We start from the raw sequence: 17,889 nt of genomic DNA, 5'->3' as shown, positions 1-17,889 counted from the left end.
GCAATTACATCAGGAGCAAGAACGCTCTCCTATTGGTCCATTCCTTTGGCTAGCTATGCTTGCGTCATTATTGCCGGTCCTCAGTGTTGTTTACATCTGCGCGTTCACTCGTCGCCAGGTGTGCTTTTAGCCGCCAGTTAGCTGAAGGTTAAAGATGTAGCTGCTTTGCGGATTGTTTTTCCACAGACACAGTCACATCTCTGTGCAGTTATTTAATCAGCGAGTTGTTCAGGTGTTTAAATGTAAATGTAAAGGGGGCAAATAGCGGGGATGAAAACCCCCTCAGTGGCGGTTCTGTTTCGGTTTTCATTCCTTCCTCGGATGCTCCTCCTGGCTTTGACTCTCCGCTGTCACCTGATTACAAGAGGAAATTTGTCACCGCGACGGAGTGAATAATATCTTTTTTGTGCTGCTTGTACCAAACTGAACGAACACACACGTTTTTTTTTTTTTTTAAGTGTCTAGAAAGAAAGCAACGTGGGAAAAGAGGAAGCGAAAATTAGTCATTCGTCATTTAGCTGCAGTTGTGCCTCTCCCGAAGTGGAAAGAATCGTTTAGTCAAATAAGTCCAGCCCTGTCAGTCCAGCTGATGAAGACGCCTGTTGGGATTTTCGTTTAAAACTGTTTTTGTTTCCCTACAAGTCGTAATGTCGGACACAGAGAGGTCTCTGCCGGTCCTCCGCAGGCTCAGCTATGCGGTGGGACACTTTCTGAACGACCTGTGCGCCTCGATGTGGTTCACATACCTGCTGGTTTTCTACCACTCTGTGCTGGGTTTCCAGAACACAAATGCAGGTTAGTCCTTCTGTCTGTTTCTAATTATGCTTCTATAGTAAAAAATAGTAGTAGTAAAAAAATACTCGTCAGTAAAAGTACTATCACCACATTGTAAAAATACTCCCCTTTGAAAATGTTACTAGAGCAAAATATTAATACCACACTGTAAAAATGATCTTGTCACAATTAAAAGTCCTGCAGTAAAAATGTTACTTAAATAAAAGTACTATCACCACATTGTAAAAATACTCCCCTTTGAAAATGTTACTAGAGCAAAATATTAATACCACACTGTAAAAATGATCTTGTCACAATTAAAAGTCCTGCAGTAAAAATGTTACTTAAATAAAAGTACTATCACCACATTGTAAAAATACTCCCCTTTGAAAATGTTACTAGAGCAAAATATTAATACCACACTGTAAAAATGATCTTGTCACAATTAAAAGTCCTGCAGTAAAAATGTTACTTAAATAAAAGTACTATCACCACATTGTAAAAATACTCCCCTTTGAAAATGTTACTAGAGCAAAATATTAATACCACACTGTAAAAATGATCTTGTCACAATTAAAAGTCCTGCAGTAAAAATGTTACTTAAATAAAAGTACTATCACCACATTGTAAAAATACTCCCCTTTGAAAATGTTACTAGAGCAAAATATTAATACCACACTGTAAAAATGATCTTGTCACAATTAAAAGTCCTGCAGTAAAAATGTTACTTAAATAAAAGTACTATCACCACATTGTAAAAATACTCCCCTTTGAAAATGTTACTAGAGCAAAATATTAATACCACACTGTAAAAATGATCTTGTCACAATTAAAAGTCCTGCAGTAAAAATGTTACTTAAATAAAAGTACTATCACCACATTGTAAAAATACTCCCCTTTGAAAATGTTACTAGAGCAAAATATTAATACCACACTGTAAAAATGATCTTGTCACAATTAAAAGTCCTGCAGTAAAAATGTTACTTAAATAAAAGTACTAATACTGCACTGTAAAAATAATATTGTCACAATTAAAAGTACCGCATTGAAAATGTTACTTAAATAAAAATACTAATACCTAATATAAAAATCCTAATAATAATATATAAAAAATAATTTTGCCACAATTTAAAAAAAAAAAAAAAAAGTTACATAAGTACTAATACCGCACTGTAAAAATACATTGTCACAAATAAAAGTACTAGATTGAAAATGTTACGATACTGATACCGCTCTTTCACACGTAAAAGTACAGCATGGAAAAAGTATAATCACAGTGTTTCCCCTACATGCAGTCAGGAGCGGCGGCACGCCGCTACTATAATTTCCCACGATTATTAAACTTTGCAATACAAATGTTTTCACTCGCACACTGTGCGAGCACGGCAACACTCAATGCTCGGCTCGCTTCCTCTCCTCGTTCTATGCAGAATATACGTGACAGATGCTGTTATAAGAGCAGCGTAACTCTTTTTTTATTAATGTCTACAGATAAATGTCAGAAGCTGTAAAATGAAGACACAAAAGGCAAACATGAATAGTCGTATCTATAATGATTCTGAGGTCATATTAACAGGGTTTTAGGGGGTGATGCTTAAAACATACTGTGCCATCAATGTAAAATCACTGTGGAGCAACAGAGCCAACCAAATTACTTTCTCCAGATCTAAAGGTTGTCGTCCCTCCAGTAGACTGATCTTTGGGTGTAGTTTATTTATTATCTGCTCTAGCTTTTCCAGCTATTTTGTTCAGAGATATGGTGAAAATAACGGCCCAATATGATGTGAAATTACATATTTTTCATTGGAAAACACGTGAGCACTTACACTGAAGTTATAACAACTTCCTGTTTCATGGTGAATCATCGATATTCAACGCCACGGACACGCCGTTCAACAAAAACTCACAGAAAGCGCAACTTTTCAACATCCGAGCCTTTAGACTGTACCTTGAAAATTTTAAATCGATCGGATTGATTCTCTAGGAGGAGTTTGTTAAAGTACATAAGCTGTAAATCGGTAAAAAACGACCATTAAATCCAAATTGGCCGACTTCCTGTTGGGTTTGGGGCATTGCTCCCAGAGGCTTTTTTTGTAGGTCTGGACTTGATACATCTGCCACAAAAAGTTCGGACATTTCAGAGAAATGATGCCCGGGGGCTGCTCTTTAGGGGGTGCTAGCGAGCCATTGTGTCACGCCCATTCACGAAAACCACATGACACGTAAATTTTCTTGGGATTTGTGCAGAGTTTGGTGAGTATTAGTGTGTGTGTGTGTTTAGGCCACAAAAAATGCGATTTATTATCAGAAGAAAAATAATTCCTTCTATTTCAATGTTTCATCTTAGGGCCCTAAGGTGGCCAGGTATTCCTAACTGTCTGTGGATATTTAAACTGAATCTATAAATGAATGTATTATTATTGTATAACACCGAATCATGATTGTCTACCCTGTAGGTGTGTTGCTGCTGGTTGGGCAGATAGCTGATGGTATCTGCACTCCTCTCATTGGGTACGAGTCTGACCGAACCCCTGGCTGTGGCAACTACGGCAAGAGGAAGACATGGCATTTAGTTGGTAAGTCAGATAAAGCAGATTGAGATAGTGTTACACAGTATGAACAACGGCAGTGGCTTATATTTCGATAACTTGGCATGTAAATAGAAGTAGCAGTCTGCGAATGTTCTACTAGCTTCCAGCCCAACAGTGGGTGGTAAAAGGTCAATCAGTTGTTTTCTGTCAGTCAGCTGTTTCCTCTCATAGGTGAAAATGTCAGAGGGGCATACAAAGAATCCATAGTGTAAGGACTTGACAAATGTAGCCATACACATTATAAACCGTCTGCAGGGTCGTATTGTGTTAAGGCAGAAGCTTTGGAAAAGGGTAACATAACAGCTGAACATTGCTGAGCTGAAAAAAGCCTTTTATATGATTAATTAATTAATTTAATTTAATTAAAAAGCGACTTACAATTGCTATTTATGTCAGAGGTTGCACGCCTCTGGAGCAATTAGGGGTTAAGCGTCTCAAACCAAGCTGGTTAGAGCGGAGGCCCGGAGAGATCAGTTAATGGTGTTGTATCATAAAGTTTAGGGATGTGGCGAACGTTCGGCCACTGAAATTTATCGGCCGAAAATAGCTAAAAAATCACTTTCGGTGTTCGGCCTAATAAGTCAAAAGACACAATAAATTTTACCGAACAATTACATTTACATGTTTGCTGTGTGAAAGCATTTTTAAAGTGTCTGAGAAAGACGCAAAAATGTCCGTTGACGCTGTTCTGCTGAATTGTCTCCCAGCGCATCCACTACATCTGACAAGATGGATGCAACAAACGGTCTGACCCGCTTTGAGTGTTTCTGTCACTCGTTTCTAAGAAGGCGATTAAGCTAGCCGCACCTAAATTTGGAGTGCACACGTATTCAAGCCTTTACGGTAGCTGACAGGCAGGTTAGCGACTTGATCCTGTCAGTTTGTCTCTTTACAAAGACAAGTGTTGCAGTATGAGAGTCCTGCCTGAAGAGAGGCTGTGAAGTCTTCATGTTACGCCGTACGAGAACCACATACATACATTATTTATCAAACTGGGTTGGACTTGATGGATTTAGCGCGAGGAGGAAACACATGTGACAACGTCCGGTTTTCAAAATAAGGCGTCTGTACAGGATGGAAATAAAATTAATTGGATTATATTCTCAGAAAGTATAAAACATGTTACATGTGTCTATTAAAAGTAAATGGACATATGTAATTTACTGTAACGGCCCCGAACCCCCCCCGCCATAGTCTCTCCACATCCTGTGGGAAACACTGAGTTAAAAGCACTTTTTTACTATTAAATTTATGCAACGGTAAAAAAAGGCAAAATAAATGTAAAAAATGTAAAAACCTTGTTTGGTATTCGGGAAAGTTTTTTTTATTATATTCAGTTTTGACTTCAGCCACGAATTTTCATTTCTGTGCATCCCTAATAAAGTTGTCACTGCGATGTAGAGACAGTGCACAGTTAAAATATTACGTATGAAAGATCAGTGTGTTACTAACTTACCGCTCTGAAATGTCTTGCTCCAGTCTAGGTTGCGAAGCTGGTTCGGGTTTTTCTGCCTGTGTTTAGGGATCATGTACGGCTGAACCGAAGCCGTTTTGTTTTGGATCACACTACCTTGATTGTCAGGACCCACCCTAGTCTGCTTCTGATTGGGTAATAGCCCTTACCTAGCTACTGCGCATTTGCAAAGATCTTGTAGAAGTGAGATGCGTCACTCGGGAGCTAAAACAAAGCGTGGAACGCATAGGGTGAAAAGAGGAGCTGCAGAAATGTGCAGGATGACAGAAATATGGTGTTTTTTTTAAAAATAAACCATGTAAACTGGCGGTTTTGTAGACTTTTTATAATCCTGTATGTCTTATATATCACATTATTGTTCCTGCTCATGGGAACTTTATGCACCAAGAGGCAACAAGTGAAAAATGTTTGAAGTCTTGCAAGTTTAAAGACTGCATTACCCATAAATCACCCTGTAAGATATTTGGATGTGTTTTGTGTGCAGTGGCGAAGAAGTCCTTATGTTATGGCGTGTTCCAAATTTCTCAGGAGTTTTGGAGAAAATATTGTGAATTTTGCTGATAATTGAGGTTTAGCTGATTGGTAGATTTTTACAAACCGTATACTGAAAGTATAGCCGTTTGCCTCTCTGTGTGTTGCCCAGGTACGCTGAGCGTGATGGTGTCCTTTGCCTTCATCTTCAACCAGTGTCCGCACTGTGACTCCCTCACCCCACAGTGGGCCAGCTTGCTCTACTTTGTCCCGTTCATCATCGTCTTTCAGTTCGGCTGGGCTGCCACCCAGATCTCCCACCTGTCTCTCATTCCAGAGCTCGTCACCTGTGAGCACGCTAAAGTAGAGCTCACTGCGTACAGGTACGTTTTATACACAAATGATACAGTACAAAGGAAGGTAATCTACAGATCCTGAATACTCAGTTTACTCCTTGTGTGCATGTGCAGGTATGCGTGCACAGTGATAGCCAACATCACGGTGTATGCAGTGGCTTACCTGCTGTTCCACGTCCAGGCTGGAGAACACGATGACCCGCTTAGCGATGCACTTGGACCCGCAGATATTCACATCTTCAGGGTGAGGAGGCACTTTACAATGTTCGAGAGTGGGTGGGGCTGCTAAAGATGACCATGAGACGTTGACAGTGAACAGTACCATGACGGCTGTCGCGATTATTGCCATTTATGTTTTGTTTGGCTTAACATTCACAGAGTTTCTCTTGACTGTCCCTCAGTATTACAACATTATACATAGAGGTTAGAGGTGTTTATAAGAGGAAGTGTTCTCTGCAGAGTTTTCAGGAGCTTCTTGAAGTTAGAGAGGGACGCCACTGCTCTGATGGCGTGTGTTAGCTCGTTCCACCATTGTGGTGAGAACAGCCGGGACTGGGATTGCTATGTGTGAAGGGATGGCAGAGCAGACCAGATGCGTTGCTGCGTTCTGAACCATTTGTAAGGGTTTCACCGCACAAGCTGGAAGACCTGCTAGGAGGGCATTGCAATAGTTGAGACGAGAGATAACCATGGCCTGTACCAGAAGCTGGGTGGCGTTCTGAGTGAGGTAGGGTCTGATTTCTCTGATGTGTGACAGCAGCAACATGGTCTGAAAAGGACAGCTGGTCATCAATCATGACACCCAAGTTTCTCACCACCCTGGTTGAAATGATGGTTGATTGAAGAGTTAGATTGTAGTTTGATGCTATGGTGGATAGATTGCTTGGCTGGAGAGGTTTAGTTGAAGGTGGCAAGCCTTCATCCATGCAGAGACAGTCCGTGATCCGCGCTGAGACGGTGGGGTCGTCTGGCGGGAAGGATAGGTAGAGTTGCGTGTCGTCTGCGTAGCAGTGGTAAGAGAAGCCATGCGAGCGAATGATCGGCCTCAGTGAGGTGGTGTAAATAGAGAAGAGAAGGGGCTCTTGAACCGAGCCTTGGGGTACCCCTGTGGAGAGGCAGCGGGAGGAGGATAATTGTCCTTGCCACAAAACATTGTAGGAACGCCCCGGGAGATAGGATTCAAGCGATGTGCAAAAGTATTCTTTATAATTACTTTATTTAACAAGGAAGAAAAAAAGCCAACAGGAGCTAAAAGTGCACATGAGTTTACAAAGGTTTGAAATAATTTCACTTTGTTCTGGCCCGCCATGTACCGGCTTGAAAAGAATTTGTCCCGATGCCAGACTTATTTGCCGACCCCTGCAATAGGTATTTGAATATTTTTTTTGTTTCCTACATGCACCTTGACCTGACAGAATCTGGCGTTGATTGTGCTGGGCATCGGCGCTCTCTTCTCCCTCTTCTTCCACCTGGGAACTACTGAGTGGACACCTGGAACAGGAGGGGAGGCTGCAGAAGAGGAGGGGAGGAGGAGCCAGAGGAGCATGGAGGAGGAAGAGGAGGACGGGGAGCGAAGGCCCCTGCTTTCTCGCCTTAAGACCTCGTCTCCTCTGCAGTGGAAATGTTGGCTGCAGCAGCCTTCTTTTTACCAGGTAGGAAGAATCTTCTCTGATCTAAACTTCACTTGAAGCTACTCAGCTAGGAGTTGCTCTGTGTTTGGACTGACAGACGGGGACAGAAGAAGCTTTTTGTGCATGCAGCAGTTCCTGTTGCAACAGCTTGACAGTTGCCAAATTTTGTGTTTTGTCAAACGTCCTGAAGCTAAAGCATAGAACAGTATTCAAAGTCTTCACTCTGACAGGTCTGTGCATTACTGTGTACCTCTGTAGGTGGCCTTACTCTACATGTCCACCAGGTTAATAGTCAATCTGTCTCAGACCTACATCTCTATGTACCTCATCAACACTCTGGGGCTGCCCAAGGTAACACAAACTCATCAGAATCATTCTTTTTCAAATGTATATTATCAGTTCATGGTGACCAAACCGCCGCCACTACGCTTCTCTATCACAGACACGTTCTCCGGTCCTTCCTCATTGTTCATTCTGTTTCTCTTTCTCCCTCCAACAGAAGTACATCGCAACAATCCCTTTAGTGATGTTCGTTAGTGGCTTCCTGTCCTCCTTCATCATGAAGCCTCTCAGTAAACTCATTGGAAAATGTGTAAGTAAAACCTGACCTCTGAATTGGTACCGCGTCTTGCACTGCTCGTGATAACATAATGAGATCATTGTACACCATGATGACACGAAAGACAGAAGCCTTAGAATTCTGCTGCAAAATGAACGGTCTGGCTATTGTAGTTTTTACTTTAGATTAATGTAAACAGGATCATAAAGTTAAAGTCAAAGGCCCTGAAAACCTATTCAGCCAAATCTAGTCAGCTTCTTGCAACGAGCGATGGGTTCAACACACCGCAGTTTCAAGTGCGAGGGGCTCAGTTGAAAAATGGTGATGCGACATACTTCAGGATACAGTCAGGATTTTTGTTCGCTCATGTTCCAATTCTGCTGTCAATCAAAGGTGATAAAACTTCACCCAGTCCTGATGAAGCAGATTTGTTTTGATCTAAATACTTAAGGCTGTTTTGTAAAAATCTATAATAAAATGTCATTGCTGCTTATTTAGTCATGAATATTAAATCTTAATTAAATTAAATTAAATTAATTAAATTTGGAGCCAAGTTTTTAGGGGCTTTAAATTTATTCCATTTATTTAACATTTCCATGTTTCCATAGCTCCCTACTAGGGCTGAACGATTGCAATGTCATAAAACGAGATTTTCTAATCACAAAGGCTGCAATTACACTCTGGTCACATGACATCCAAGAGTAAAGCAGTCTGCAGACGAAGCATCAACTTTGCACGATACGCCGTACCTTGACTTGTTGTTGTACAACGACCTTAAGTTTGACAGAAGCTGACACGACAGAAACTTTAGTGTCGCACAGGGGAAGAAAGTAGCAGCCGTCGGGTCGTCGGGCCTCTTGCCGCTTTGGCGGACAGGAAAAACGCACAGCAGAAAGACACGTATAGTAAGCCAAGCGTATTGTGGCGATCGGCGCCTGCGTCACACACACAGCCTCCAGTCAGCGCAGGAAATATCTGTGAAACGGCGTTTCAAACTAAACGCACAAGTCCGAAAGAGGCGCAGTCTGTCCCGAGTTACATGGCTGGGTCATGACCAAAGGAACTAGATTGCTTGTACAAACTGCTGAAATAGGTTTTCTTAGCAGGGTGGCTGGCGTCTCCCTTACAGATAGGGTGAGAAGCCACGTCTGTGAGGTGATTCAGGCATCTAGTAAGGACGCTCCCTGGGCGCCTCACTAGGGAGGCGCATCCAGCTAGGAGAAGGCTGCTGGAAAGACCCAGGACTAGGTGGAGAGATTACATTTCTACACTGGCCTGGAAACACCCCCTGTCAGAGCTGGTTAATGTGGCTCGGAGGAAAGGGATGGTTGGGGTCCCCTGCTGGAGCTGCTGTCCCCGCGACCCGACCCCTGATAAGCGGTTTAAGCTGGATGGATGGATAAAAACATGCTGCAAATTATGGAAATGAGAATGTCTCACATTTTTTCAATACATTTTGACTTTCGGAGTTGTCAAATGTTTGAAACAATCCTGCGCAGCCACCACCAGAATCTACAAATTGTGTAATACTAATAAATTATAGTGTAGCGTAATCTTAGGGGGCTTTCACAACTAAAAGTCGGCACCAAGGTCCGAACCAAAGTTCATGTTTTGATATTTTGATACATTCGGTTAGTTTTGGTTTGGTTTCACACTGCAATTCAAAACTAAAGGACTTTACATCGTCATCATCTATGTGGGCTGCGTCTCCCTCTACTTGACTTTGATTGGTTTATTAAACAGTTCAGCGGGGAGCTTTGACAACAATGAATGAATAAACCATTAACATATGCATATTTGCCACCACTATATTGTTATTATGGCATTACTTCCTGCAGCACCAACTATACTGTAGGCTCGTTCAAATTTGCAATTAAACGCCCTCGTTGTGCGGACGTTATGACGACGCCGACAGGACAGGAGGTCTTTCTGCACCTCCGTTTGAGGAGAGACCAAAGAGATGGGTGGCAGTGTGCTTCCCTCTGTTTGAAAAGATGAGCTGTCACGGGAGATTTATAATTGCGTCCTCATTTCAATGCATTTGTTTGTTTTTGGTTTACATGAAAACCGCTGAACTTCCTATAAATAGTTTGAAAGTCCCAACCATCCAAACAATGCTTTCACACCAGAAACGAACCGAACCATGGTTCAGTTTGATCCGAGACTACCTGTTTTCGTCTGACCAGATTTTGTCTGTTTGGTCCGGGGGAGGTTTCACACCTGCAATTTTGGTTCGGGTCAAACTGAAAAGTCAGAAAGTCCGGACCAAATGAGGCAGGTGTGAAAGCCCTCTTAATCTGCACCTGTGCTGAAACACCGGGTTTAAACAGAATAAATAGACAATTTCAAATGTTGAGTGCAGCACCTCCTCATCAGATTCAGATACACCGTCACTGAATGTTGAGTAATACTTGAGTGTCCTGAATCTGAGTTTAACTTGTGTTTCTACACTTAAGAGGGGGAGGAAGTATTTAAGCCAAAACTGAATTTGAACCAGCACCTCACCTCGCTGTCTCTCTCTCTCTCGATTGGTCCAGCTCACCTACTTTGTGGGCCTGCTGCTGATCATGGCCTTCTCCTACTGGGTGCTGTTGGATGATAGGATGGATCAGCGGGTGTACGGGGCTGCTGTGCTGCTGGGGGTGGGGTCGGCAACCATCCTGGTCATATCGCTGGCCATGACCGCCGAGCTCATCGCCGATCAGACGGTAAGGTGTGTGTGTGTGTGTGTGTGTGTGAGAGAGAGAGAGAGAGAGAGGTGTGATCCATCCTTCATGGAAAGTGTCTTTTAACATCACCCGCTGTCTTCATCGTCCTCTCTCTGCAGCAAAGTGGAGCGTTTGTGTATGGAGCCATGAGTTTCACGGATAAGCTGGCTAATGGAGGAGCTGTGATGATCATTCAGGCCCTGCATCCCTGCCAGTTAGTACACACACACACACACACACACACACACACACACTTAATTGTTATACACACTCTATCTACAATATGTATGTTTAGTTAAGTCAATTTTATTTATTTTATTTTTGCTTGTGGACCATATACAAAAAAATATAAGAAGTCAGAGATCAAAGCGGCGACCTCCTGATTAGTAAGCGACGTGCTGGTTTTGATGCAGGAACAATAAAAGCGAAACCAACAGAAATGTCCATAAAGGGAAAAATTATCTTTACAAATGAATGGATAGTAGCTTTCAACCAGACAAAGAGAAAGTTTGAATCCCCAGAGTGCTCATGTGTCTGTCGGCTGCCTGTTCCCATTTCTTTTCATCATCCCCCTCTGTCATAGCGACGCCACACACAACTGCCGCAACGTAATTTTCAATGCGACACACACACCCTCCACGCACAGACAGCTGTCTCTTAAGTTAAAACGTTCCAACCTTCCTCAGAATGTAAAGACAGATAAGCGGTATGAAAACCTTCCAGCTGTGTTTTCCTCTGCCGTTGTTGCTGCAGCGGTCTGTGTGACGGCGGGAGCAGAGGGCTCTGTGAGCGGGCGGCCGGCCGGCCTCACACGCTCCTCCCGCGGGTTGGCGCGGGTTTCGTTCCGCCATCACTTCTTATAAAACTGTCAATATTTGAAATCTACACAGCTCATTTCTCACCTCAAAACTCCTCAGAAGTGGATTTAGTGATGAAATCACATTTGAAAACTGTAAAATATAAAACTTTCTGTTGCTGGCCTCTGTCTGGTGCAGCAATGATGACGCAGTGAGTAGTGACGATTCTCTCTGACCAATCAGCAGTCTGCTGTGTTTTCACATCACATTTTAGTATCGCCTCAGCTCGCTTGGAACCTCGATGGAGGTGATACGAAAAAAAGTACCTGAAAGCATCTACAGGTGCAACTTTTCCGCAATGGAAAACCAAACAAAGGCGAGTAGAGTCGAGGTGAGTCGATCTGGTGGCGTGCAGTGGAAAAGGGGCTAAAGATCCTGTAATCCAAGAAATACTAACATAGACAAGCTGTATACATTTTATTTTATTTTACTCATGAACGTTGTTATGTCCCCGCTCGCTACAGGTAGGGGAGACATAAACATAAACCAGATGTTTTTGGTATGGGTGGAAAGGTTATTTATTAAACAGAGGTAAGCAACAAAAGTCAAAACAGAAATTGGGCAAGTGGGTGCTGCGTAAAACAAAGAACTAAATATAACCAAAAGAGATCCCTCCTAAACGAGGAATTACTAAACTACCGTGAAAAAGAAGAAACAAAAAGCTCTCTGGTCGTCGTTGAAAACAGAAACACAAGGAGCGCAGCGTCAGGGGAATCAGTGCTAACCTGGAGCCTTAGCCCAATTCTGCAGACCAATCCCCAGCCGGAAACAGAGACATACACAGAACAAACGTGTGTAAATAGAGGCCTACGCATGCAAGGATGTGAGCCGAATGTGATGGGTAGACGACAGAACATCTCCAAAACGCTCTGCACCTATCAGAAGGTCTGATACAGTGGGCATCAGAACTGGACCACGAAGCAATGGAAGAAGGCGGCCTGGTCTGATGAATAAAGTTTTCTTTTGACATCCAATGGATGGCGCTTACCTGGGGACCACATGGCACCAGGATGCACTATGGGTAGAAGGCAAGCTGACGCAACTTGGCCTCCAAAATTCCCAGATCTCAATCCAATCGAGCATCTGCGGGATGTTCTGGACAAACAAGTCCGATCCATGAAGGCCCCGCCTCGCAGCTTACAGGACTTAAAAGATCTGCTGCTAAAGTCTTGGTGCCACAGCACACCTTCAGAGGACTGGTGGACTCCATGCCTCGACGGGTCAGGGTTGTTCTGGCGGCAAAAAGGGGGACCTACACAATATTAGGCAGGTGGTCATAATGTTATGGCTGATCGGTTGAACAAGGAACTTTAACAGGAGCTCCAGCTAGTTTCAGTGTTCTGCTCTCAGACTGTAACATACTCTTAAGATCCTCTGCTGTCCCTCTGTCTGTTCCTCAGTACTGCCATGTGCTGTCCCGCCTGTGTGTGGTTCTACCATTACGTCATGGTCATAGTAACGGGAGGCGTGGCAGTCATCGCAACTTTGGCGCTCTGCTCCATCCTCATCTGGCCAATCAAGATTAGACCACGTGAGTCGGACCGCTATACGTATACACTGCGTAGCTTATTTCCTCACTCATTAAAGCAGTTCTTATCATGTCTTATTTCTGGTTCACATCTTACCCACTCCGTGTTTCTGTGTCTAGGTGGTCTGCCAGTCATCTCTGAGGATGAAGCCAGGATCAACTAACAGCCCCGCCCCCCCTTCCCCCTCTTCACTACAACAGCAGTACAACACAAACTCTGGACTGGTTTCAACTGGACAAGAAGAGCTTTCACTTTTGTTTTGTTTTTTTGTAAGATTCCTCCTTCGTTTTTCAGGGTAAAGCAGCAGGGGGAATTCCTACCTGGCTGCTCGCCTGGTGCTCTTAACCCAGCGCATTCTGGTGGAGGAGTTAAAAGGGAAACCAAGAAGGGACTTTTTATTTTATGACAGTTTGAGCTAAATGTTTTTGTTTTCTCGTCATTTTCCAAAAAAAGATCTTTCCATTCGTTGTGCCTGGGGATTATTAAAGTCAGGATATATAGGTTAATTATTGTTGTAGTAAAGACCTAACTGCAGCGCTTTATGGATGGATTTTCACCCACTTTCAGAACTTATCAGGGTCAAAGCCACAGCTGAATGCACAGGTGACAGTGTTTGTAAAGATGGCTGTTAAATTCTGATGAAAAATTCTGAGCGTAATGTCTCCTACCTCCTCGCTGTTTAGCTTATGAGTTTAAGCTGCTGATTTAACAAAACGGTATGACCAGTTCAAACAACAGCACCGATAAAGGACCCTTTAGATCATAAATTTGAAAGTTTAGGAGTGTACAGCAAAGATTCAAGGATTAAGGCTAAAATAAATCTTACTAAAACAGTGTCCATGAGCAATAAACAAAAATAGCATTATTATTATTATTATTAGTAGCGATCAAGATGCTGTAAAGGACAGATTCTTCACATAATTAATGAAGGGAAAAACAGATTCTATTGTATTTTTGAAGTGATCCATTTGAAGAGAACTATTTTGACTTCTGATCATTTTAACTTGTGCAGAAGCATCTTGGCGTCAATTCGTGCCACCCCATGATAATTACGTGTCTGATCACCTCTTCTCATTGCCTTTGTATGAAATTGCGCAGCCTCACAAAGTCGCCTTGTATTCAATGACGAGTATTAGGGTCACATGAAAGGAAATAAATTAAAGATTTTTTCATTTATTTTGCATTTTGAGAATAAAGCATAAAACATTTTCGACTTCATCCTGTCATTTCGATGTTGTTCTCGACATTTTGACTTTTTTTTTTTTAAATGTTATTCAAACTTTGTTCTTGTAGTTCTGACTTTATTCTTGACACTTCGATTTTATTCTAAAAATTTTCTAAATGAAACGCAAACTGAATTCTTATTATTTCTACTTTATTTTCGAAAAGAGACTCAAATTTATTCTTAACATTTTGACTTTAATCTCAAAATGATAATCAAACTTTATTCTCATTATTTTGACTTTATTTTCGAAATGATACTCGAACTTAATTCTTGAGATTTTCACTTTATTCTCAAAATGAAACTTGAACTTTATTCTCGTTATTTTGACTTTATTCTCTACATTTCAACTTTTTTTCAAAATGATACTCAAACTTAATTCTTGACATTTCGACTTTATTCTCAAACTGATAATCAAACTTTATTCTCATTATTTTAACATTTCGACTTTATTCTCAAAAAGGTAATCAAACTGAATTCTTATTATTTCGACTTTATTTACAAAAAGAGACTCAAATTATATTCTTAACATTTTGACTTTAATCTCAAAATGATAATCAAACTTTATTCTCGTTATTTCAACTTTTTTTCGAAATGATACTCAAACTTAATTCTTGACATTTTGACTTAATTCTCAAAAAGGTACTCGATCTTTGTTTTCGTCATTTCAACTTTTTTTTTCGAAATAGAATACTTTATTCTCGCCATTTAGACTTTATTCTCTAAATGCAAAATAAACAAAAAAATCTTCATCCTCAATTTCCCCCCCCTTAACGTGGCCCTAATACTCGTACATAAATACATCGTAGCATTCTGTCTGAACACCGTAATGAAAATACAGGAACAATGATTCTAATTTAAATCACCCATGATAAGGAGGAGGTTGGAGTTGGCGAGGGAGCTGTACATTACTAATGAGCTGGTGATTGTGATTGTGAATGAAGCAGCTGATGCTATTACAGTCTATTTGGCTTTGGCGCCATGTATGATTGGTCAATCCATTACTAAATTTGGGACACATTCACACAAATCTTAATATCTGGTGTATTTTACACATTTTCAGTACTAGAATCCTTATTTTATTTCCAGAGAACCCGACCAAGACACACGATAGCTTCAAGTTCTGGGGTTTGAAGAATAATAGACCATCACACTACAGAGCTGTGAACTTTAGATTCTTTAGGTATGATCTGATTTTGTTTGATTTTTCCACTGGTATGCATTTAACTGGAAAATGGAAAATGATGAGAAAACAGGGTTCAGGTCACAGTAGTCTAAACTTTTTGTCATTGCGTGTGTGCTATTCTAGACAATGCAGAACATGAGGGGAAATAGTGGGAACAGACTGACATGTAGAGTTCCCGGTAAAGGGAAATGTTTGGCGCCAAATAGGATGATGAAGGGAACCAGATACAGTGTGTGGTGCATTCAAGTGCTCAGACACGCCAAATAAGAAGCACGGACCATTTATATCTGCTGTCCTGTCAGTATTTAGTTATGCTGATGTGACACGCTGATAAATTCCAGAAATCTTTCCTGGGTTTCAAAGTGTAGTGCTTCATTTAACGGTCATTCCACTACATTTTCATCTCTACTGAATGACACACTACATTTACAGACTGTCGATGGACACATGAAAACTGCCTCTGAAATCCAAACTGCAACGAAAAATGAGGGAAATTCAAGCTGCGACGCACAGACGGCACCTAAAAAAGAACTTACCTTGAATGTTACGGCAAGAGCAAACACAACCTGTGAAATCAGAGAAGCTTTACAGCGTTCACTCTGCTGCTGAGGTCAATTTAAAACCTTGGCGTGAGGGAAACTGGGATAACTTTGTTGTGTTTGTGCCTCATTGTTGTGGATCATTTAAACTGAGCACTCTTATTTTGTTTTTTTCACTCATGGAACAATAATTAGTACGAGAGATTTTCTGTTTTAATCATCTTTCATTGTACATAGTTTTACCTCTTTGTAATCACAGACCAAATAGAATAGAAAAAAAATATTTTTACAATCAAAATAAACTTGAAAAGCAGAATTGTATTTCATATGAAATGACTTGCAAAGGGATCAGTGCTGTAAAATGTGTGTACTTATAATGTGTGAATACCAATAAAAGGGAATCATACTGGTAAACCGTCAACGCAGCAACTGATGCTTGACTGGGAGCTGTGGGAAAATGCGTGGATTCAGTTCCAGTGCTGTAGAGTTTTTTGTGCCCAGTTCAACCTACGGAGCCCCTGAAGTCCCATAAGTATTTCATATCTTGTGGGAACAAGATAAGGATTTAAAAATAAAGATAATGATAATTATTTTGTTCCCACAAGATAAAAAAAAATAGGCGCTCCGTATCAACCAAAGCTCTATCGATGCTTCTGTTTTATGCCTTTTTTGTGATTTATATGATCGTTTGTGTGATAGTTTTGTTTTATAGACAGACACACATTAAACACATTTGATGAGGTGCATCTAGAAATGCATCCGTGTTTGACTTCAATTTTGAATTATTAGTAATTCACTCAGCTTTATGGGAAAGTGAAGCACAAACCATCCACATCGTGAAAAGAAAAAGTAACTGAATTGAGGAAAAGATTAAATCATTTTAAGCAAACGTCGATGTGATGTGATGATTGACAGCTGCTAAATAGATCTCGAGATGAGGTTGTCTTTTTCATTTGCCGTTTCTAAGATAAAAAATGTAACTTTTAATCTCATTAAAAAATTAAAGCTGCAGCAGCATTGGACGGGCCCTCGCACTCTTGTCTGACGCGCTTCTGGGAGTGCCGAAGGACTTAAATGCCACTTCCTGTGTCCCCTATGTGGCGCTAGAGAGCACCCTGTAGTTAAATGTTATGAGAATTTCATGTAAATCGCAAGCCGATAGTCACACAGAGCCTGTTGCCAGCAGGTGGCTCTATGACTATAATTTAATATTTTCATACGGATGTGTTCAGGGTGGGACTCACAGACACGCCCTTCGACGAAAACTCAAAAGTTTTTTCAACTTTCCATCACCAATTTCTTTTCATTCCACAGCGAAAATTTTTAAATTGATGGGATTAATTTTCTAGGAGTTTGTTAAAGGACGGAGCCAAAAATCGCCATTAAATTAGAAATGGACGAGTTTCTGTTGTGTTTGGGGCGTCGCTCCAAGAGGCATTTTTTTGAACGTCTGGACATGATACATGTGCCCCAGAAATTTTGGTCACCGCCTGAAACTTGTGGCAGGGGCTGCTCTTTAGGGGGCTTGTACAATTTCAACCTGTCTGATGTGTGAGCAGAGTTTTGTGAGTTTTCGAGCATGTTTTACTTAAAACAAAACTTCCAAACCAACAGAGTGAATCAATCTGAGAAGGGAACAACACTCTTGGGTTGAGCTGCTTGACATGCAACCTTTGATGAGGGCTCAGCTAAAACTAGCCTATTATTTAAATGTAGGATCAACTTCAATCAACCAAATCGTTTTGTCTCGCAGACTCAGTTTGTATAAAAATATGCTGATTGCCCTGTCAACCTCTTTGCCAGTTAAACATAGCAGAAGATTGTCCTCTTTCATTTCTGAATGAACTCTGTTGTTTGGCTCCAAAGTCATGGTTTATGAAAACAGTCTGATTAGCTTTTTTTTAATCAGTAGCTATTGATCCCCAAGTTACAAAATGATGGTTAATCATTTAACTATTGATTGTCCATAAGGTAAGAGTTGTTTTTTTGCAG

At 41.2% G+C, this 17,889-nt stretch overlaps 1 protein-coding gene across 1 annotated transcript; it reads left to right on the top strand.

The window, feature by feature from the left end:
* Nucleotides 1–74: 74 nt before the first annotated feature.
* On the top strand, nucleotides 75–16,318 carry LOC123973065 (major facilitator superfamily domain-containing protein 12-like). Its single transcript, XM_046052920.1, has 11 exons — nucleotides 75–795; nucleotides 3,231–3,350; nucleotides 5,483–5,693; nucleotides 5,781–5,910; nucleotides 7,082–7,318; nucleotides 7,556–7,648; nucleotides 7,797–7,889; nucleotides 10,394–10,564; nucleotides 10,684–10,778; nucleotides 12,822–12,952; nucleotides 13,070–16,318. The coding sequence occupies exons 1-11, from the start codon at nucleotides 648–650 to the stop codon at nucleotides 13,111–13,113; spliced, it is 1,473 nt and encodes a 490-aa protein (XP_045908876.1). The 5' UTR covers nucleotides 75–647; the 3' UTR covers nucleotides 13,114–16,318.
* Nucleotides 16,319–17,889: the final 1,571 nt, after the last annotated feature.

This window comes from Micropterus dolomieu, linkage group LG06 (genome assembly GCF_021292245.1).
Source record: "Micropterus dolomieu isolate WLL.071019.BEF.003 ecotype Adirondacks linkage group LG06, ASM2129224v1, whole genome shotgun sequence".
NCBI classification, from domain to species: domain Eukaryota; kingdom Metazoa; phylum Chordata; class Actinopteri; order Centrarchiformes; family Centrarchidae; genus Micropterus; species Micropterus dolomieu.
This window is presented reverse-complemented; position numbering and strand designations above follow the sequence as displayed.

Coding starts and splice junctions, on each gene's coding strand:
- LOC123973065 (XM_046052920.1), top strand. CDS start 648: ATGTCGGACACAGAGAGGTCTCTGCCGGTCCTCCGCAGGCTCAGCTAT. Junction 7,649..7,796: donor ACACTCTGGGGCTGCCCAAG/GTAACACAAACT, acceptor TCCCTCCAACAG/AAGTACATCGCAACAATCCC. Junction 10,565..10,683: donor AGCTCATCGCCGATCAGACG/GTAAGGTGTGTG, acceptor CTCTCTCTGCAG/CAAAGTGGAGCGTTTGTGTA.